At 41.8% G+C, this 22,383-nt stretch overlaps 2 protein-coding genes across 3 annotated transcripts in view; both read left to right on the top strand.

The window, feature by feature from the left end:
• The window catches only part of LOC118411249, a gene marked incomplete at its 5' end in the record, with an annotated part of 29,481 nt that extends 28,114 nt beyond the window's left edge, over positions 1-1,367 (top strand). The window contains 1 exon segment of the mRNA XM_035813405.1: positions 103-1,367. Within this exon segment, the coding sequence (XP_035669298.1) occupies positions 103-354 (252 nt within the window).
• A 1,593-nt stretch (positions 1,368-2,960) lies between these two features.
• On the top strand, positions 2,961-21,977 carry LOC118411248. Of its 2 annotated transcripts, none has more exons than XM_035813403.1 (10): positions 2,961-3,127; positions 7,863-7,973; positions 8,948-9,051; positions 9,623-9,769; positions 10,229-10,387; positions 11,164-11,310; positions 11,858-18,104; positions 18,461-18,586; positions 19,121-19,237; positions 20,641-21,977. In XM_035813403.1, exons 2-10 carry the CDS (start codon positions 7,874-7,876, stop codon positions 21,099-21,101), a joined length of 7,608 nt encoding a protein of 2,535 aa, XP_035669296.1. In that variant the 5' UTR covers positions 2,961-3,127; positions 7,863-7,873; the 3' UTR covers positions 21,102-21,977. The 2 variants fall into 2 exon arrangements, with proteins under 2 accessions (XP_035669296.1, XP_035669297.1); XM_035813404.1 differs by lacking the exon at positions 20,641-21,977 and adding an exon at positions 20,023-20,080.
• Positions 21,978-22,383: the final 406 nt, after the last annotated feature.

Below are 22,383 nucleotides of genomic sequence, written 5' to 3'. Positions count from 1 at the left end.
AAGGATCTAGTACAAATTACATGAACGATGATAGTGATGGTGATAATAATGGGAGTGATGAAATGATGATGATGATGATGAACATTTCTTCCCATCTTGCAGGTCAAGAAACACCGCATGCAGCTCTTCCCGCCTTTCGAAGACTTCGACCGGGTCAACAATGGCACCGTTTCTCGCTCCCAGTTCAAGAGAGTCCTGACCGAGCTGGAACTGGGCAGCCTCGTCAACCACCGGGAGTACGTCTCTCTGTTCCAGAAGTTCATGGTACGAGTCGGAGGGAGGGAGGACGTGAACTACATCGCGTTCTGTGAAATGGTGTATGCGATCGCCGGATTTGAGTGGAGAAAACCCTGAAATGTCTCATATGAGTAGTAGAGAAGGAGGTTTTGTACACAGTGTTTTCAATGTATCTAAACATTCCAGAAAAGTGAAGAAAAAAATTGTTGTGTCACCTTTCAGACCTTGTCTTGTAATTAGTTTTTCCTGGTCTGTTGTAAAAAGCAAGGCACAGATAAACATTCCAGAAAAGTGAAGAGAGAAAAAACTTGTTTTGCCACTTTTCAGACCTTGTAATGTACATGTAATTAGTTTTCCCTAGACTGTTGTAAAGAACAAGGCACACTGTCTGTCCCAGATAACAAATGATGGTGTCGCATTCAACATTAGCAAATGTTATCTGCCATGGATTCTACAGGAGCACTTTCCAAAGATACGAATGGTACTGCAGATATGAGATTTGCACATTGTGCTGCTTTATTTATATTTCTACAGACAATAGAAATATCTGAACAAATGTGTCAAAAATGTACCCCACTGGTATTATGTGAATGAATGCACTATAAAAAGTCTCCATGCAGCTTTGTAGCTCCGAATTCTGTGCCTTAGTATCTGTTTCCGTCCAATTAACATTTGACATTCCTTCAGTTAATAAACAGAGACACATGAAGTGCTTTGTCATAAACTTTGTACATATGTTTCTTAATGAATTTATCAACATTTTGTTACAATTACAAGAAGATGAATTAGACTTCTTTCTCCATAAATGATACTGTTCATACCATTCTTTGTTATAGCTGAAGCTCAGAATACTAGTACTAGTATTGGCTATTATGGGTAACACTGAATGAAGTTTTACAGCCAATACAATTTGTAGTAAATTAAATCTTTACTTACTTATACATTTGTGTCAAAAGTTGCACCATTTCAGTGAAGTACACCCTAACGTGTGCTAAGTTGATGCAGTTTGAAATATTGTAATTTTCACCTATGCAACATTCACTAGCCACAGTACATGATGAAATCAAAGATTAAGGGCAATAAAGAAAGTTGTTACTCAGAGTGAAAAAAAGCTTTGTCCAGACTTCTTTACTATGAGCTTTTCACTGACATTTTCAGAAATCTTCCCCCTCCCATGGAATTGTTATATTTTCTCTATAGCATCTATTTGTGGTGACTTTTAGTCTTTAACTTAAGGATCGGTTGACAACTTTATAATAGAATTATAAAGAGAGAGAGAGAGCTTCGTGGACTCTAATACTAGTAGTCACAGAGATTTGTTAAATCTATCCCTAGTAATTAGCAGGTTTCTTGTTCACAGCTTCAAACCCTGGCCTTGGTGTCTTGAATATAAATAATCCCCAAATTAACTTGCATTTGAGATGGTACTGACAATAATGCAGTGAAACAAACAAACAATGACTGAACCAGGCCCTTCTCTTTTTGACAAGTTTGGTGGGATCATCCTACATCCTCAAAAAACATTCTTCTTCTTTCGATTAAGGCAGCCACCTTCAACTAACTGAAGATTATGCTGCCTGTATTGTGAAGTCTACTGCGAAGCGTGGAAGTAACAGAGTATTGTAATGGGGAGGGAGAAACGGGAGGGGAGGGAGCTATATTTGTAATTTGAAGTTGGCCAGAGTGGCACTGAGGGCTACCTGTGCTGGGAGAGCATTCCAGTCCTTCACAGTTCTGGGGAAGAAGGCATACTGCCTGTAGTTGGTTCGGCATGGGGGCATCTGGTAGTAAGCTGAGTGAGTGCTCCGAGTACTCCTGGGCGGCTCACTAGGAGTGGGCTTGCTCCTTGAGTTAAAGACGAGTAAGCCATTGTGGTGCTTGTAGAAGGTGATCAAGCGCACTCTCCTTCGCCTCTCCTGGAGAGTGGGCCACTGGAGCTCCTCTAACATGTAAACATTTCTCGAACATATATATAGGACCTTAAAACGTATGATCTAAGAAGACAACCTTATTCCTAAACTGCAGTCCCAAATCTGTGGTTCTTGGATTCAAACAAGGACAAGTAAAGTGGTAACGTTAGGGATATACAGTTGTGTAACGCTAGTTCACCTTTATCTGTGGGTTAACCTATATCCGTTGTTTTTCAAAACAGGGTATTTAGGCACATCAAGCCGACAGGCAATAGTTTTGAACTGCAATATACTGACAAATACAATACTGAAATTTCAAACCAACATCCGTCGACGTAATATCGATCTCCAAAAATACCCTGTTTTCAAGGTGAACTAGCGTTAACATTATAATGTTCTTGATTCAAACTTACAGCTTCTATGGTTCCAGCTTGTGCGACCTTACATGTTACACAACACATTACAGAAGGTGACATAGATTTATATCAAAGAGTTATCATAATTGATAAATTGATTATGCTCAGGTATTTGGTTACTCAATCAAATGGTTAAAAAGTACTTGAAATAAATAGTTTCGAGTGCAGAATGAAACATCCCAGTTTAACTTCTGCATTAGATAGTCTTTCAAAAAAGATTTTTTTTTTTAAAGCCACAATCAGAGAACATTGACGCTATATGAAATTGATAATTAGCAAAATGTTATCCCGCCAAAAGTCCAGGTGGGAAAAAATGGCCGTCCCGAAGCCTGTTTTTGAGGCTGATAGTACCGCCCACCTGGAATTTTGGCGCCATTTTGAACACGTGATACAAGGCGTTGCTACGATTGGTGGAAAGTTACAGAAGGGTCATGAATTTTTAATCAGCTGATTTTAAAAATAACGCGGAGGTGCGAATCTGTGACAGAAGGAGAGAGTATGGCGACAGGCGAGGTGGAAGTGACGAGACGCCTTCATTCTTCTTTCTTGTCGTCAGAGACACGGGTAAGTCATTGCTAACACCCTTTTAAACTCTTACGGCCCCTGTAAATATGTATAGTTATCTGCTGAGGCTGTCCAGGGATCTTCTTGGCCATTGGCTGTCTGAGAACGTTAGAGCAAGGAGGTTCGAGTGTGAAACAACTGCACGGGAGGACGTAGTTTCCTTGTACATGTAATATATATAATATATATATATAGCGCCGTCCTTCATAGTGTCCTCCTAAAGTAAGGTTTTATGATATAACCACAAGCAAATATATCGTCTCATGCAGAGTCGCCGGGGCCTAGCTAATAAATTTGCCAAATCAGTGTAACACGTTAGAAGTTGCATTCTTTGTGGCGCTGTTTCTCGGTTTGCACATTCACATATTAAATGTATATTTTGTGGACTAGCTGACATGACACTCGTGTGTGGCCAGTGGTGTGTGGCTGGGAGTTTCAAATTATGTCCATGTGGTTCTGATTTGAAGGCAATGTGCCGTGAAAAATGGTCGGAAGTGTGGGGGCGAGTGGGCGACACATGTCAAGACCGGAACGGATCACATTTGATACTGTGGCGGTATCTCGGTACAAAATTAGTTTCTTCACTCGAGGACATCGTCATTGATTTACTACTGCACTAAAATATTCATTTGACATCAAAATACCGTCAAAAATTGCCATTTGAATTCCTATCGCAGCACGTGCCCTACTGGAAACCGAGGTGTCCCTTTAACCTCCTTGTTGAGACAATTTTACCCTGATTCCTGTCCTTTCTCTAAACAAACTGTGATTTATCACAACTTTACTAGTGTGTTCCCATGCGGATCTGTCTTTGATGATTTCATCTCTCTCTCAGCCCACCAAGACTGTAAACAGGGACAGTCATGCGTTGTTGTTCACACCTTTGGACCTGAGGTATCTTGTCCCACATTCCAGCATAACAAAAACCATATTGTTATGCATGCCTGGACACCTTTTTGTCGACGTAGTATGATGTACCAACCTGCAGAGTACTTATTTGTTTGTTTTAGATGAGATGGACAAATGTACGCCTGGAAATTACAGAAATTCTGTAATTCCCAGGCATACATTTGTCCAGAAGAATAACACAGGAAAAATGTATTCTTCTTTGTATACAGAAGCATGGATTCGAAACTGCGCTAGTATTTATTTATTGATCTTCAGTCTAGCAGACTGATTTCCAAGGGAGCCCTGTGACAATCAACATAAACAGTAGACCCAGTGCACTCAATGATATAACCTCCTTGATCTGTTGAACAGGATTCTCAATGAGTTAATGCTTTTGTCTAAGGAATAATAAACAGCTCCCTGTCCATGAGAGATTGTGTACATTTTGCTCAATGAAAACAGTGGAAAATGAAACACATTTTATCAGTCAGTTTAAGAAACACATAATTTCAAACAGTTGCCACAATTTCACCAAGCTTTTATCACCTAAGAGATTACCAAAAGACTATATTTCTAGTGAAAGAATTTGGGGTCATACTTCGCATCCCGCAGGAAACACCACACATGCTTGATCGCTTTGTTTTTCAGTGAGCATTTTCCGCCGTGTTTTACTTCCAACAACAATAAGCAGAAAGAAAGGGTTATCTTCATCATTCACCAAGTGGACACCGTAACAACGAAGCTGCTTATTTCCATCTGGGGGTGGGAGGAGACACAGAAAAAGCTCTGGAAGGTTCATAAAAACAGGGACATTTTAATATGCATATCCGAAGGAATGGCAGAGCATGAAGTAGACAAATCCCTCGACCAGTGCAGAAATAAAGTGACACCGCCATTACCACAAGACGTAGCGATACATCTGTGAAACGCAACTGTTTTATTCAGATAAGACTGAGGGCGCACTAATCGGATTGCTGAAGAGCAGTGTGAATACAATTTTGGATCGGAGAGAAATTTTTTTATTCGGATAAATGTTTTATTCATAGTTTTCTGAGTGTGAACAGGGTCCCTGTGAGTAACAGGCTAGAACATGTGCCACACAATGAGTAACAGGCTAGCAGATGTGCCACACTGTAACAGGCTAGAGATGTGCCTCACAGGGATATCAAACTCGAAGATTCAAGGACCTATCTCGAGAAGAAAAGTGGGAGTAGTGTAACAGTGGTGTTCAAGGACTGCTAAACCTAAGGCGCCTAACAGCTAAGCTTAATCCTTTTGGCCAAACGGTTTGCATGTTTGATTCGTAACCTGCTGCCTGGGGTGTCGGCATGTTGTTTCTAAATTCTATTCTACTTGCCCCTCTAGTTGTTTTACTTTTTAATTTCCTGGAATTCGTAGGGAAGCTATTTAATTTTACGTAATTCGTAGTGGGATGAAGCGTAAAGCGTTGGTAGCTTTGGTGAGTTGAACGTAAAGCGTAGTCAGCCATCCCGAGTTTTAGTGTAAATCGTTGTTAGGACTCCCCATGCAGACCCTCTAAAAATCTACTAGTAAGGTGGTGTGTAGGATTGCAGGGAAGCCAGTGTCACTTGTTACACTGTCACATGTGGAATGATGAGTGGCCATAGGTTGATGGAGGTTTTGTTTTCATAAGAGAGGGAGGCATAGTTCCCACACAGGCAATCTGTCCCTGAAGACTTCATGTGCAGATGAACAGGTCTGGAGCAGCTGTGGATCAGGAAGACCCCATTGCTGTCAGCAAAATCCTTTACTACTAGTATGTAACTTTATCCTTTAGCCATTATAAACATCTGTCAAGGCTGTTTCAGTGCAATTGGTGTTACTAGGTCAGTATCCTCCATCCTTCAGGTAGTCAGGTGAGTTCGCAGGTGGCTGTACAGCCCTATCTTTGCTCTGAAGTGTCTGTTCCAGTGCAGGCAAAGAAGTAGAGTGGTGCTCGGTGGAGGGTTGGCCAGTCACTGGCAAGATGCTCCCAAGTATCAGTGCAATTACCCCCAGCATGTATCAACACGAGAAGATTCTGAAACTTAACTTTGACCTGTGTGGATCATACCTCCATTACTTAAATAATTGTCATATAGTATCATTTATGACCTTGGAGTAATCTCCAAGCAGATCCTAGGTAGCATAAGATAGTATCAAAAGCTGCCAGAGGAGTGTAGCTGGCCTAGGAGAAGAAGTGTGTATGGCTTCCAGAAGCCTTCCAGAAGCCAAACACACACCTATGCCAGCCACACCTCTGGTAACTTTTGATACTCCCTGCAGGATCTGTTTCAGTGTTTGGAGATTAGCGTTGGACTGGCATAACTGGTAGAGCAGCTACGATCAACAGGGAGTTAAAAATAAAATAGCCTGCAGTAGCGCAACCCATGTAAGAACAACCATATCCAACAGGATTTAAGCTATCTGATTTTAATGATAGATAATTTAACTCAATTGATAAAATATCTAAAGAGATATGCTCCACTGAAAGTTTCCAAACTTTTTGTGCAAAGTTTAGGTAGGCTGAATATAATCTTGCAATTCTAGACATCAATGACATCAAGATGACATCATTTCCCAAAAGACAAGGCGCTTTCTAACAATGTTATCTTCAATCAAAGGTAATTATGCAATGGTTTTGTTTCATTTTCTTTTGTTTTTTTTATGTTACATCCTTCAAGTTGTCAATGTATTTTCTAGCTGTCTCAATTTATGTTACCAAAATCACAACCAAAATAAACAGTAAGTAACAGTTGGGTAAATTAATTCCCATGTATATGCATTTAGGACTGATTGGTTGAAAAGAAACTGTGGTGTTGGTGACATCTGATTGGCTAGAAATAGTAGAATGTGTGGTGTAGTGACACCTTACACACCTCGTACAGTTGGTGAGTTACTTAATCTTGTTTGTTCTAGTTGTGATTTTTTCAACATAATTTGAGACAGCCAGAAGCACTGGTTGGAACACAGTGCAGAACACAGTGCAGGTGCCCAAATCACAGTGCAGGTGATCCATAGCGTAGGGGCCACTATGCTCAAATGCACTGGAGAAAGCCCAATACTAAGGTTCTTCTTTCCCACAACTTCACAAGTATTCAGTATCTTGTTATTACCTATATTTGCCAAGAAGGTTTTCGGTGGGTGGTGTTTGTGTGTGTCTGTGAACTGAATAGCTCAAGAAGTTGAAGATGGATCCTTTAGATATATTATTTGGTTGGTGTGTGGGTGGGGGTGGCGGGGTGGAGGAAAATGATGTCAAGTTCGATAATGGCCCTCTAACGACTTTCTAAGATAGAAAAATAGATCCAATACTGTAAATGCATTTAAGTTCGCAGGGATTTACTTTTCACGGTAGCGGGAAAATGGAGTGTCCGTGGTAGTTTTTCGCTGTAGTGCCATAGACTGTAGTCACATACTGAAATGGAAAACCTTTTGCAGTGGTTTAAGTTCCTGGGGAATTGGCCATCACAAAAAACTGCGAACATAAAACCACCACGAACGTTTCTGCATTTACAGTAATATTAATAAAAGAATTCCATCATTGGAAGTGAAAATTGAAAGAAAAAGTCATTATTTAAATTTTGGGCAAATGAAAAGTTGTTTCGGGCATGTGAATTTTTTATGTGCTTGCCCAATAACACAAGTGAATTTTAGAAAATCTGTCCAACCCTGTTCCTTCCAAGAGCCTTCCTTAACAATAACAACTTGTTTTTTAATTGTTTTGTGCATAATATGGTATTCCCAAGGGATGCAGTCTGTTGATGAGGAAGCAGGGTGTCGCTCTATTGTAATTGTCGAGAGACAACCGTCATTGACGAGTCTACGATTCTTGTTTCACTTTCAGACTTTCCAAAGATGAAGTCGGCCACGACAGCACAGGAGACACTGAAGCAGATCTATTCCAACAGGAACCTGTCCAGTGTGTACAGTATTCCCCGCAAGCAGGCAGGACCAGGTGAGTGGCTATACAAAGGGCCTGAGGTTGACATGCATATTGGCCTAATTGCCCAGGCAAGTTAATCGGGTAAGTGCATGTCTTGGTGTACTTGCCCGATCAGGCCAGTCCTATTTTTCTATTGGTAAAGACATCGGTCCCCAGGCTCGACTAAGTTGCGTCTTACTTTGTGTAACACATCCATTGATGAGAAGTCTCTTGGGAAGAATCAAGCCAGAACAAGCTTCTAGGGATCTCAAACTAATGTCACTTCTTTCCTTGTACATGCCCAGAGCTATCTTAGATCCAAAAGTCATGACCATAGCTTGTCCAAATAAGCAGATATTAAAACCGGCATTACCATAACAGGCTGCTTAGGGGACCAAAGTTTCATAATTTTTAGGTCCTACATGTATCCAAGACCTAACCACATACCAATTATTAATGACAATCCATGCAGGCATTTTCAAGTCACATTTGTATATTGATCACACACACGTGATGCACCCAAAATCATAATACCTTGCTCATTCTCTATTCTCATTTTGATGACAATTCTACTCCACATCCTGTTACGTTTTGTTGAGCAGCCTGTTGTCTATGCACCTTAATTTTTAGGTAAGGTGCACCAGTACACCTATTTCCAAAAGTGAATTTCGAGCCCTGATATATGATAATGGCAGGGAGCACATGATACTAGCCATCAAGCAAGCACCACCTTAAACTGTATGAGAAGAATAATCCAACAAAATAATGACAACAGAAATTCAGATCTTGTGTAACAGACATTCTGAATTTACCAACCAGAGAAAAGAATTAACATCGTCGTCGTATCATCGTATTCATTTTTGATTATAAATAATAAATTCAGATATTACAATAGATAGATAACAGAAAGAAAGTAAGCAGGATAACAGCTGCAAAAGCTACCCCACTTCCCGTGATTAATAATGTTGAATGTTGAAAATGGATGAAAGATTATTGCTTCTTCTCAGGATGTTGCCTGGAGGAAGTGAAGGTACATGGCAGAGAATGGAGGGAGGTCGTCAAGATTGTTCAACAGTCGGTTATGGACAGACGGACCATGGCAAGATGGCGGGTAAAGATTTCCTTCCAGGATTATCAAATTTACTAGAGAGTTAAAGAATTTTGAAATTGATGTAGCTTGATTGTGCATGTATGTGTATCACGCTTAACTTCTACAAAATTATTTTCCATTTTATTCCTTTCTTTGCTTTAGTCTGGCTAAGAACAAAACAGCCAGAAGGTAGGATATCTAAAAAGATTTTACGTACCCACAATTTTTATCTTGCAGTGATTAGTTTCCTTCCATGTCTCTATCAATGCATTAAGAATTGATAAGAATCCACGGTTTGCAATGCTAACCAGCCTGGTATATTGCCTTTTTGGTGCCTGTGGTGGCATTTTGGTCTATCACAGAATGCCTGTTTCTTCGATCTGCCTGAACACCTCAAATGATCTCAAATGGCTATAACATGTAGAGTACAAGAGCCAAGAAATCAAATTGGTGTGGTGAATCTAGTAAGGCACAATCTTTTCACAACATCTTGTTATAGAGATAAAGATTTTGATAAAACATGATGTTCACTTGATATCCTAAAGTACTTATTTTGTTTGACATTGATGCTTAATTCAAACCTGTGATCCAGATTGACAGAGTACAGCTATGCACCAACACAACACTGGAGGAGCGCTTCATCAGGAGGAGACAGAAGATGAAGGAGGATGGACGGAGTGCCAAGGAGCTGACGGAACACTATGCTTTCTATGTGGTATCACATGGCAAGGCCAGACACGTAAGATGATCAAAATCCCTTTTAATATCAGTGTCTGTCTGATTTGGATATAGAGGCACTGCTGAGCCATCGGCAGTGTCGCAGACGAAAGACACCGGATGGTTGTCTGAACTTCCGAAAATAATTTCACCAGGTTGGTAGATCTTAGGACATAAGAATTTCCTTTTGCACAACCAATTTTTCTCACCTGCTGACTTTTCGATGTCTGTCAGTTTTCTCGCCACAAAAGTGTCACCTACATCAGCTACATAAAGCGTCGAGAAGCAGAACTCCAGTTAGAAGCTCTGAGGAAGATGTCTGACAGACATCAAAATGTCAGCAGGTGAGAAAAATTGGTTGTGCAAAAGAAAATTCTTATTTCCGGTTGTCTGAACTGTCTGACAGTTTCCAAAATCACATCCAGTTGCTTAAGTGGATTTCCTGACCAGATTTGCCAATTGGTTGATCTTCCTTGTTCAGGTGTGCCAGAGTGGGTTGTGGGCTTCCTTTGGCCAAACTGCCTTCGCCAACATCCTTGGAAGGTCAGACATGGGGGTGTACGTCAGGAGGAACGCTGACATTGCCCTGAAGCTGGCAGAGAAATGCAATTTCACTGTGACTGCCCTGATGGTGTTCAAGGTTGGTTTGCTCAGCATGAAAGTTCATCTGTGTTTGTAAATGATATTTTAAAACATACGAAATATCATCGTAATCCATCCAGAGATTCTTGTGTTATCCTGTCCACAAATACCCACAAATATAACACAGGCAGACGCACCCAAAACTATATCCATTTTCATGGAGATAATGAAGACTATATATTACATAACCAACACTTTATGAAGGTTAGACATCTAGGTAAACAGTAAAACTAAAGGCAACTCAATCTATACCACTGAGATTCCAAAAATAAATCGTGTTGAAATGGTTTATGCAGAATTTTACTTGGTTCCTATGACTAAATATCCAACTTGCATATCTATACCCAAATTCAGGTCATGTGGTCTCAATACCAAGGTATGGGAGGCCAAAATATAGCTTTGGTCTGAAAAAAAACTCAAATCATTTTAAAGGTGTGTATAAAAAAAGGAATAAAACAAATGCCCCCTTGTGCCAAATTTCAGGTCATTTCTCCCAAAAATGAAGATTGATCGATTTGAAGCTCTGACAGGACAAAAAAAAACATCAGGAAAGACCTGTACACTGAGTGGGCAGGGACTTTGGACTGGGAACATGTTGGTTTGGAAGTTGTTGGAAGCTGGATTGGAACATAGGCTGTCAGAAAATGGCCTTTACTTATTTGGACTGGGGCCTAATAAAACACCCTTTATGTTGGCCAATAGCTACCAGGTTAGAAATATTGGAGTCCTGGTAGTAAAAACACAGAATTTTATTGATCTCTATCTTGGCACTAGATCATCCCAGGAAGGATCAAGTCCATTCCCACAAGCTTCACACCGATTGAGGATGCCATCGAGCCGACACCCAACTTTGACAGCCACGTGTCCAATAGGCTGCCGACTGCAGTGCAGAAGGAAGCACATCAGCTGGCCAACTCATGTGTAAGTTCCCGACTGGATTGTTTAAACTGTCCTATCCTGGTATCCAGTCTACAGCAGCTCTGGTGTGCTGCTTTGATTGCAGGATAGTTTGGCACTCAAAGAGCCAATCAGAGTTCTCTCGCATATGTGATTCTCTGTTCACAGTAGGCATCCTTCCATCTTTGCAGATGATGGTAGTGCTCTGTATCAGGTCACGGTGGTTGACAGCGTCTACTGTGGCTCTGTAGGCCGATCCTGGCATGGCAGTCGCGGCCACAGTTCACAGTTCACAGGTGCCAGACTATTCCACAGGGTAGTGATGAGGAGCAGACTGGAGCTAGAATAGGAAGGATTAGAAGAAAAAAAATTGATTTTCTTGAGTTGCAGATTTCTTGTTAGACGACTGATATAGAAATAAAAAGAATCCTTTGTTCATGATGTCAGATCTATCTGTGTATGATGATTCTTGACGCCCAGCCAAAGCAACAATTCTTCTTCTGAAATGACCGTCCTGGTAGTCTTGGATGTTGATTTTCTAAAAAGAACTTCCCTTTGTTCCTGATTTCAGATCTATCTGTATGAGTACGATGAGTCCTGCCGTCCAAGCAAAGCACCCAGTCAGATTCTCCCCTACGCAGTGGTGAGCTGTACTCAGATTTCCAAACCAAAAGTACTGTTGGCCTCACCAGTAGTCTCTCTGACAGACGTCAGTAGTTCAGACACGGATGGGCGAGGGTCAGACATGGACATTGTTGATGACAGTGCCGATGAGAAAGAGTCTTCTGCCACCTCTGTGTCTATTGAGGCTGTAAAAGGAAAGCAAGCATCTGAAAGAACTAAGAAGTTGTCAGTTGAGGATATCCAAGGCTGTAATCTTGGCGCAGGCAGTCGATCAGAAACTGGTGTGTTCTTGAAGCCAGCACCATTACCGCGTGAGAACAAGATCTCACCGACAAAGAATCACGGGGCAAATTCAGCAACTAGCCAGGCAACAAGTGGAACCACACTATTAAAGCCTGCTACTTTCCAGTATGGGAAGAAGGAGTTGCAAACCAATGATAAACGTACCGTTTCTTCAAGCAATAGTAGCAGTACCTCATCTCAAAGATACCAAGACATGGCGGCCGGTTTCTTTGCTAAGCTCAAAGATCCTAGGATACGGAGTGGACAACGGAGCAATGAGTTGCATGCCAGTTCCAGCAGCATGAGAGGGAGTTCAAAGTGTGAAATAGAAAGTAGACCTGAAATTCCCCAAAAGGTGAAGGAAGCTAGATTGGATGCAAAAACAAAGGTGAGACAAGCAGAGCACAGTGCAGTGCAATTGATCGAGAAGGCAAGTTTACATGTGTTGGGTAGAAAGACAGCTAGTAGACAGGAGATGCAAGTGGGTCACTGTTCCAAACCAGTTTTGCCAAAGTGCAATATGTCTAGCAAATCTCGGGCTGTGGACAGCAGTGCCTCAAAATTCATGGGAAGCATAAAGAAAAGAAAGCCAAGTGCAAAGCTGAAAGAAAAGATCAGAATATTTCTGGCAGACGAAACCCAAGTAAGTCATGAAATAAAGAAGACTACAGCTGGCATTCAGAAAGAAAAGAAACCAGGAGAAAAAGTGAAAGAGACCAAGACGCACAGAATACAGAAAGACGCTCGAGATGGAACATCAAGTGCCTTTGAAAGACAACTGGAGAAAAGCAGACACGCTAATGACAGCAAGCAACATGCAAGTGTAAGCAATCCAGCCAAACAGCACAATAAGGAGGAAGTGAAGAAACAAAGTGACACAACTGTGAGAGAACCAGTGGGAGGAAAGGGGAATGATTCAAATCCATCAGATTCAGAGCACACTGAAATGTTGAGTGTTTTACAGTCTCTAGACCAGACCCTGGACCTCCTTACTCCAACTGTTACCTTATCCTCTTCAGAAATGTCAGATTCTGCCAGTGAGGCAACAGTGTTGTGTAGAGCATGCAAGATCCCAAAGACAGAGTTACTCAAAACAGAAGAAAATCATTCAGCCATTGGAAGAGGACAAGAAGAAGAGAGTATGTGTCTTGAAATCATGGAAATACCAGAACAGACCATTTCTGAGGCAACTCGAATTGGTTGTGACAGGGACAATATGAGTACAGGAAATATGTCACTGGAGGAAAGCAGCAGTGTTGGATCGGTGCAGTTAAATGTTGCCATCAAAGAAGAAGATAGAATACAAGAGACAGATACGAACATGGAGAAGGAAAGCAAAATATGGTTGCAAGCATTGGGAATTGAGAAGCTCCCAGAAGATGCTTTTCCAACAAAGACTGTAAAACAAGAAGCTGCTGATGCATCAGACCCAACATGTCCAAACTCAGGTGGTGAGGTCTATTCTTCCCAAGAAAAGATGATGGAACCAAAGAAGACTTCTGAAGAAGAAGAAAATGGTGGCACCAATGCGTCTATGCTTGTGATTGACCAGGTGTTCTCTCTGGCCTATACAGAGAAGGCACAAGAAGAGAGTGCCATTCCTGGTGACACAGCCATAAGTTTTCCCTATCATCTTGCAAAACAGGGTACCATTACTGATACCAGTCTACCTCCCAGTCAGATTATGGGCCCACAAGCCCTTGACCAAAATGGCTTGCCAGATTCAGATGCCAGAAATTTAGACAGAGAAGCTGACCATCTGGGAACAAATGCTACCAGGAACTTTATAAGCACTACTTCTGAGGGAGTGGCTCATCCTCAAAGGCAGACTAGAAGAACAAGTATGTGTGAAGATACTGGTCGTGCCACCTTGGAACAGAGGGGTGGCACTGCAGACGTGAGAGGTGAGCAAGACTGCCAGCCAAGCTGCGAGTCAGAGTGTTACGCATTGCGATGCACATGGCAAACTAAAGAGGACACTGTGCTGGAGTCGCTGTTGACAGGGGCACTCAACACACTGGAGCTAGGCGTCCAGAAGTTGCAGTCAAACAGTGACTGTCCCCAGCTAGTAGTGGCAGTGAGAACGGCAGCAACGATAGCCACCCGAACCTCCACCACCCTTCTGGAGCTAGCCGTGCAAGAGGTCCGAGACCACATTTCAAGAAAGGCAGGTCAGACGGTGGAAGAAATGTTTCAACCACCACCGTTGGACTGTAGGAAGTTGGAATCTCTGATCTCGGGAACGATAAACACACTGAAGATGATGTCAGATGACATAGACGGCACTTGCTCCTTGCAGACATCCTTTCGGACTGCCCTTACATTGCTGGAGCTGGCGCTTGATATTTTATGGATGAGAAACCACTCTGGAGCTAACACTGTAGGGCAACCTCAGCTTTGTCCACAAGCTGACAACATGGCAAGTGAGGCACGCCATCCCATGGAACATCAATCAAATGTGTTCACTGGTCAGTGGGAGGAGTCAGGAGCACAATCACAGACTTCTCAGTGGCACAACAATAACATGGTCACAGTTGATCAAGAAAAGTTCTCCATGGAAAAGGAAGAGGAATGTGGTAGCAGACACAGGCAGCTGATAACAGCTGGGACCAATGATGCTAGCAAAAGTGCAAAGCCTGTCACCCCACCACCATTGCCACCACCACCTCCCAACTTTTTGTTCTTCCCACCTCAGCAGCTATTCACAGCTACCAGAAGGCAGGTCAACTCACTTTCTGTACCATCACCCGATGAGTTGGGTGCGGATCACAATGGAAACCTGGTAGGAATGTTGGCAAAGTGTGGAGACTCGAGAGAGCCAGAGGGTGCAATGAACAGAAACAAACAGACTACAAAAAGTTTGCAGACAGAAGCTATTTGCAGAGAGATGCAAACCACAACCAAAGTGGAGGGTACCCATGACGATGAAGAAATCACACCAAACCTCAGTGTGAAGCCACAGAAGATCATGGTTGACTATGATATGAAAAGCCATGCACAAGTTGATCCATTGGCTGGTGCTGAAAAGAGCCACATGTGGACAGACGAAGGTGCCAAGAAAATAGCAAGATTTGAGGACCCCACTGCAACAGCCTGTGATCAGCCCATGCCAATAGTGACATCTGGTACAGAACAAGATGGTGGACTGACAGGAAAAGAAGGGATGAGTACTCTCCAAACAAAAGCAACATTCCCTTCTAAAGATAGCAGAGCAATGTCTGGATTTTCCGTACTCAAGGAAAATGACTGCATGCAGCCGCATTCTTGTGATCCCGAGAAGTTGACAATTAAGGAAGAAACAGATTCATCGCTAGATCACCAGCAGGTTTGTGTAAAAACCTGTGCTGACAATTCTTCAACATCACCTGAACAAAGATGTAAGACAGAAGAATCTTACGCAGATCCATGCAATACTGAAGAGGAGAAGCATGTCCATGGCACTCAGAAAAGTGAAGAAAGGAAAGAAAAAGTAGAAGAAGAAAGTCATGATCATGAAAATCATGAAGAGAAAAGACCAGGAAAAGATGTGCCATCACAACCATGTGCATCACAGGCAAGTACTCTCAGCCATCTCGCAGGTGATGACATGTTGGCAGATGATGTACTCCTGCACCCAGATGATGCTGATGATGATCATGAATTTTTCTCCATTTCTAATGACTCCAGCAGTCTGAGCTCTTCTATTCTGTCCGTGGGAGGACAATCATCAACCTCCTTGTCTTCACATGACAGCCTTCTATGGAGCAAAGAGGCCGTTGTGGAAAACACTTCATCAGAAGTTGCATCTCGGCCCTTTTCATGCTTTGCATCTCCCTTAAAAGAAGAGCCCACTGATGAAGACAATTGTAGCTTATCAGCCAAGCTTGCAGCCACTGCCAACATTGACCCAGCCCTTGGAAACAAACTAGCTCTGGCAGCTGAACTTCCTACAAAATTAAGCTGCCCAAAGATGCTGATAAACGAGTCTGGTACAACATCCCCTGTGAGAGAGAAAACTACACAAAAAGATGGAAGGCAGAAGGAAAAAGATGCGTATGAAAGAGCAAGGAGGCAATGGAAACGATTGTTCAAGTCATTTGTCGATCACCAAAAAGCCAACAACAAAGCAAGTGGAGAAGTGAAGGTAGAAGAGCACTTGCAAAAGTCACCACATATCGACAGTTGCTCAGCACCACTTCATGGCAGTAAAGTTGAGACAAAGACTGAATTGAAAGAACAGAACACCTCAGGATGTCCAGGAACTACTGGCTCCCACAAAGCCTGCAATTCTCCAGTTCTCTGTGAAGCAACGGGAGGGTCATCACCAACTAACTGTTGCAAGGATAGTGACTCCCCTCTTTGTCTGTGTAAATCTGAACTGTACAAGACATCGAGCATGAAAAGGCCTCAAGACAAAGCCCTAGGTGATGAAGGACTGATACTGCAGAAGCAAGAGAAGTCAGCCAGTCCTAAAAGCTCAGATGTTGTACCGTTGTATAACGCCATACACATGTCACAGGATTCCAAACTGTACGACGCTCCGTTTGACTTTGACATGGTGTTGTCATGTGCCAGGTCCTGCCATGCACAGGAGATGCTCCAGTGTGTCGCAGACCGGATGAAGAAGGTGTCTGCAGAGATGGAGCATTTCCAACAGGGGATCATGCAACTAGAGCTGGACAAGAGCAGCTTCGATGGACTCTACCTGCAGAAGGACCAGCACATGCTGCTGCTCAGATCCGCCATCATTCACCTGTCAGAAATCAGCACCGAGTTTGAGATGCTTCAAGCAACGGAGACGTACCTTTCTAACATACGGAGAAAGGAGATGGGGCACAAGGAAAAGAAGACCCCCCTCCGAGACGTGAACAGTATCATGCCTGAAGAGGACTTTGCTCCTCCAGAGGAGAGGAAACCTGATACGATCAGGAACATTCTGCTGAGACAGCTTGACATGAAGAAGGGCCAAGTGAAGGCCTTGCATAAAAGTCTGAAATCCTATCAGTCCATCAATGGAAACAACTTTGAGTTTGTCAGGATGCTACTTAGGTCACAAATTCACACCTGTGGCACTGATATCCAACGCCTGGAGGAGAAACTAAGGGAAGAGAATCCCTCAGTTAAAATCGACTGCAACGAGGCAAAGATCTCGCTTGTACAAGAGAGGCAAACAAAGTGTCAGGAACTCCTGAAGGTGTTGGTCAAGGACAGCTCACAGGACTATGCCAAGATAGAGTGGTGCAAGATGAAGAGTAGGAGGTACCACGGCATTCTACTTTATGAGGGGGATAAATGCTATCTGAGGGAGCGCAGAACTCGCTCAAAGTCTTCACCCTCTGCAGCAGATGACAAGACAAAGGGATTAGTCAGCAGAGAAAGCTCAAGGGCAAAAACTAAGAATTCATCATCTTCAAAGACCATAAAGAGACAGCACGATGCAGAAGGAAAGCAACCCCATAGGAAGAATGATCCATCCAGGAAAAGGAGAAAGACGTGTGAACCAATCCAACAAAGACTTGGTGATGAAGACATGTCTACTAAGGGCTACATGAACCCTACTGCTGATGATGCCGCTACAGTGGAAAGCAGAGCAGGGTGTCTCAGTGCAACTTCCCAAGAGAAGTCTATCAAAAGAGAAAAGTCAAGCTGTTTACAGAATTGCAGAGACAGACCAGAGCAAAAGAGACCAAAGCTCCTTGTACCCACTGGAAATGGCCATGAAACACAGCAACAGAGCCCCACAGCTTCCAGATTGCCCAGTCCTTGTGATCTGCATCAAAAGCTACTCAGAGACAGAGAATCTTTGATAAGCTCCAAGAGCTTGCCAGTTGTTGTGACGCCAGCAGCCAGTGGACAAGCGGAAGATGCCAGTTGCCATCCCTCCCAGGCAAGTCAGGACATCTTTGGGAAACTAACAGGAACTACAAAATCTGGTAAGTTTTCCCTTGGGTGATTTAAACTGAAATACAGAATGGCTTTTACAAAGTGTGTCACATTGTCATATGGTAGATATGGAGATCCTGTACTACATAAAACGATGGATGTTTAGAGTTTGTGTAGAGAATTTGTATTCAATTTTGCTGTTATAATATTATCTAAGCTTAGGACACTGACCACATTCTTGTGACTCTATATAAGTTACAACAGAGTGCTTTTTTCACCTAATCAAATCCTTGACTTATGTGAAAGTTGATATTATTCTTTTAACATGAAAAGAAATGATACATTTCATACTTTCATTGATAAGAAAGCAACAAAGATAATATCAAAGTTTAATTCCTGCACTTAGCTCTTTCAGCCAAGTGTCCTCTTGACTCTAAATGTGCTATGAAGGCTAAGACTGCTGATGCCAGTGGCCATTCTTCCAAGGCAAGTCAGAACGTCATTGGGAAACCAACAGGAAGTACAAAATCTGGTAAGTTTTTTTTTTCCCCTTGATTTACCATACTGTTCAATGAAATACAGAATGGCTTTTGCTTGTTGCAAGTGTGTCACATTGTCATATTACAGTTACATATATCCTGCTCTGCATAAAATTGTGCATGCTTAGAGTTTGTGTGGTGAATTTGTCTTCAACCCTGCTGTTGCTTTATGATATCAGTACAGGACACCAAACAATATAATTTTCCCCCAGGAAAGTTCATCCATGTTGGTAAAACTCATTAAGAAAGAAGACTAAGCTTAATCTATTAAGCAACATAAATAATTGGGACCCAAATTTTTGGCCTACCTACCGACCCTAAGTACAGGAAACACAATTTGTTTTTTTGCTAGACCTAACCACCTGTTGCTATAGTCACATGGCGGGTCCATTCCACTATCAACCGGAAATTGGGGTCAGATAAAGTTTAGTCTTGTTTCATAGTGTATCAATTTGTGTTTTGTTACTTCATCAAATCATAAAGTGAAAGTTGATAATGTTACTCTTTATACACAAATCATTGTCAAGATGGCACCAAGAAAGAGGCAGTATCAGTGGCAGGTGTGGTTCCAAGCTGCATCCGCACTGTCAAGGATCCCAGTCCACAAGAGCGGACAACGCTATCAGGCATCAAAGGAATTGGGGGTATGTATCATGAATTAACATGTACTTAAACTAAAGCAGTAATGTACTAAAGCTTGCATGTTGTAGTGTATGTCATGATGTTCTTTGAGAGGTAAACGGTGTATAATCATCATGATTACAATATTGCAAGTTATGATATTTGCTGTGTTTGCTTCTGAAAAGTTTGTCTTCCAAGGGCTGTGTTGCCAGTTTCCAAGCTGTTCCCTATAACATTGGGTACCATCCGGATAGTAGTTCGCTCCTATGTTCACTTCTGCTATCCGTCTGGAGACCTGCACATTCAAACCATTTGGTGGTAATGTCAGTTAATGAGCGAATGCAGGAATGGGTTCTAGAGCACTTGTTTGATGACAACAGGCCTCCCACCAGTGGGCGGAGGGCTTGTCCAGTGTTGGAACGCCTGTTCGAACGAGCGCTTGAACCAATTTCATAATTCGTTCATAGGTAGGGACCAATCAGTGCCTGCATCCAAAATTTGGATGATTCCAGACGTTTAGATGGTCTGTGTTCCCAGATAGAAACACTGAGAAGCGACTGTATATAGTATATAATGAACGCCGGAGCGAACTACTTTCCGGATGGTACCCAGGCTATCTCACATCACATACAGAAAATAACTTGATTACCTGGCGGCAGGAATCAAGAACTTAAAGTATGAACGTGATGTTATGAACGTTCGATGCTCAATAACATCAGAATGGTGTATGTTTTGTACAAAATTGTCTATGTACATTGAATAATACAGACTATAATTGAATGTAATCAAGAACTGTTGTATTTTTTAGTGCCATTGGTGGCATGGTCACTGAACAAAACAGTGGATACATGATCAAGTGAATTTGGGTACCTTTTTTTTTTTTTCAGCACCATCGCATGTGCATGTAGTCATTCACGATGCTCATGTCACAATTGAACATTCATAACATATAGGTATCATTATAAAAGTCGGAATAATATGCATAGAGAGAGAATACTAACAACATATACCAGCCAGAACGCAGGTCGCTCAAAGTGCCATCTGATACTCGGGAGGGCTGGGATTTGGGACAAGGCAGGACCCACCGTGTAGCATTCCGTTTGTCATATTCACTTAAGAAAACACAAATTTCAATACAAAATGGGCAGGTGGTTTAGAAATATTTGTGTGTTCAAACAAAAATTTGTAAGAACATCAATTCCAACATCCAAACTCATTTGTGCCCTTTGTGCTTCTAGAAGTGCACGCAAATCATGTGTAGATTACTCCATGAAAGCCTGCTTGAAACTGTAGAATACTAACTGGTTGGTAATACCTTTATCAAATATTTGCACAGTTACAAAAAAAAAAGAAATTATATACAAATTGAGAAGAAAGCAACATCAATATCATCCATCCCATTCATTCCTGCATTTCACTCTTTCAGCAAAAGGTCCTCTTGACTCAGAAGGTGCTGTGAAGGCTAAGACGACTGCTGTCACCAAGCCCATCCAGACCTGCCTCACAAACAGAACATTTCACAGTCCATCCAGAAAAGCATCGGTCTCTGGGATCCACAGTACGTCAAGTACTGTAAACAAACAACCTTTCATACCTCACAGTCCATCTAGAAAGGCAGCAGTCCCCAGGACCAACAGCACATCAAGTACTGCGAACATGCAGCCTTTAATACCTCACTGTCCCAACATGTACTCAGCCGTGCCCTACACCTACCCTGCACAGAACACACCGCCACATCATGTACAGTACCCCACCAGTCATCTACGGCCCAGAATGAACTGGTGGTCACAGGGCCCGAATGTTCTCCACAGACCAATGTTTCCACCTCAGCCGTTGTTTCCTTTCCCCAACCAACAGATGTTCCCAAATAGATGGCCAACAAAGTAGGGTTAGCTAGGGACATTACATGTTTGTATATTGTTGTAGTGATCATAGTCTATTGGTTGAGAAAAGGACGCAGGTCTTTTAGGCAGTCCTCCTTTTTTTTATGACACCTGTCATATAGGCATGTAGGGATTGTCACCTCAATTTGAAATTATGCTAGGAACCTTTTTAGTGCAATATCTTAGCAACTATAATAGATATATGACAGATTTATAGATTAGAATTAAAGAAAGAAAGCTATGTTAGTTTGTACAGGTATGTGTAACTTTTCTGTGCAGTCAGCAATTTATTAGATTCCTAGTTTCATGGAATTTGTGTTAACACATTACATTCCCACATATACAGCCATTGGAAATCTGCAGTTAGGCTGACGGGAAGATTTCTTGTAAAGGGCATAAATGGAGAACCACTTTCAATCTCATTTCAGGTTGTCCATGAAAAAAAAAAGTTAACAGATGTATGTGGTTTTGTATTGTTCTAGTTCACTTATTTTGTTGTTGTGGATAAGTTGAACTTGTGACCCCACAGTTTATTGTACACGAATGAATGTTGTTCAAATGTCACTAAGCTGTTTATGTTCATCAGAAACTGTGCAAGGATGCCCGCAAACTGATGTGCGGTATATCAGGTCTAGCTAGGTAAGACATATTTCATGACTTTATCATAGTAGTAAACAACAATATTCCAATTATGTTGAAGAGGATCTGCTCACCTGCAGTTGCATATGTAGCATACTAACATAGAATGGTACTTTTATCTTATCTGAACACCTAAAGTCAAGTTTAGGAATCACTTTTTACAACTAGAGTTCGGCGACCTCATACCTCCATGAAAATTTAAAGCTTTCGTAAATTTCATGCAATTGACTAAGACATTAACATAATGTATGCATGGTGTTGTTAATCATTGACTAACGTTCACATGTTACAATTATAAAATTCCCATTAATAATCATAAAGAGGTTTTGCACTTTTTACATAAATTATGCAAATAAGTTCCTCATTACCATATTTGGTATCTGCTTATATTCCACCTATCATAATTAACATGAGTTACATGTATTGAGGTCCAGTTATTGAAAACAATGGAACTGTACAATTTCCTCATTAATTATGCAAATTCAGTCATCATTTGCATAACATGTATATCATTATGAACTCTTTGCCTAAGCTACCTGCATGCCTAAAATGCAGGCAATCCGTCGTTCCTTTCTGCAGTTATCCTCTTTGGAGTGTCTTGACAAAAACGCCCCTGCAGTTCCACAATTGAATGTTAGGGGACTGAC

The sequence above is a fragment of the Branchiostoma floridae genome, chromosome 3 (genome assembly GCF_000003815.2).
Source record: "Branchiostoma floridae strain S238N-H82 chromosome 3, Bfl_VNyyK, whole genome shotgun sequence".
In the NCBI taxonomy this organism is placed as follows: Eukaryota; Metazoa; Chordata; class Leptocardii; order Amphioxiformes; family Branchiostomatidae; genus Branchiostoma; species Branchiostoma floridae.
This window is presented reverse-complemented; position numbering and strand designations above follow the sequence as displayed.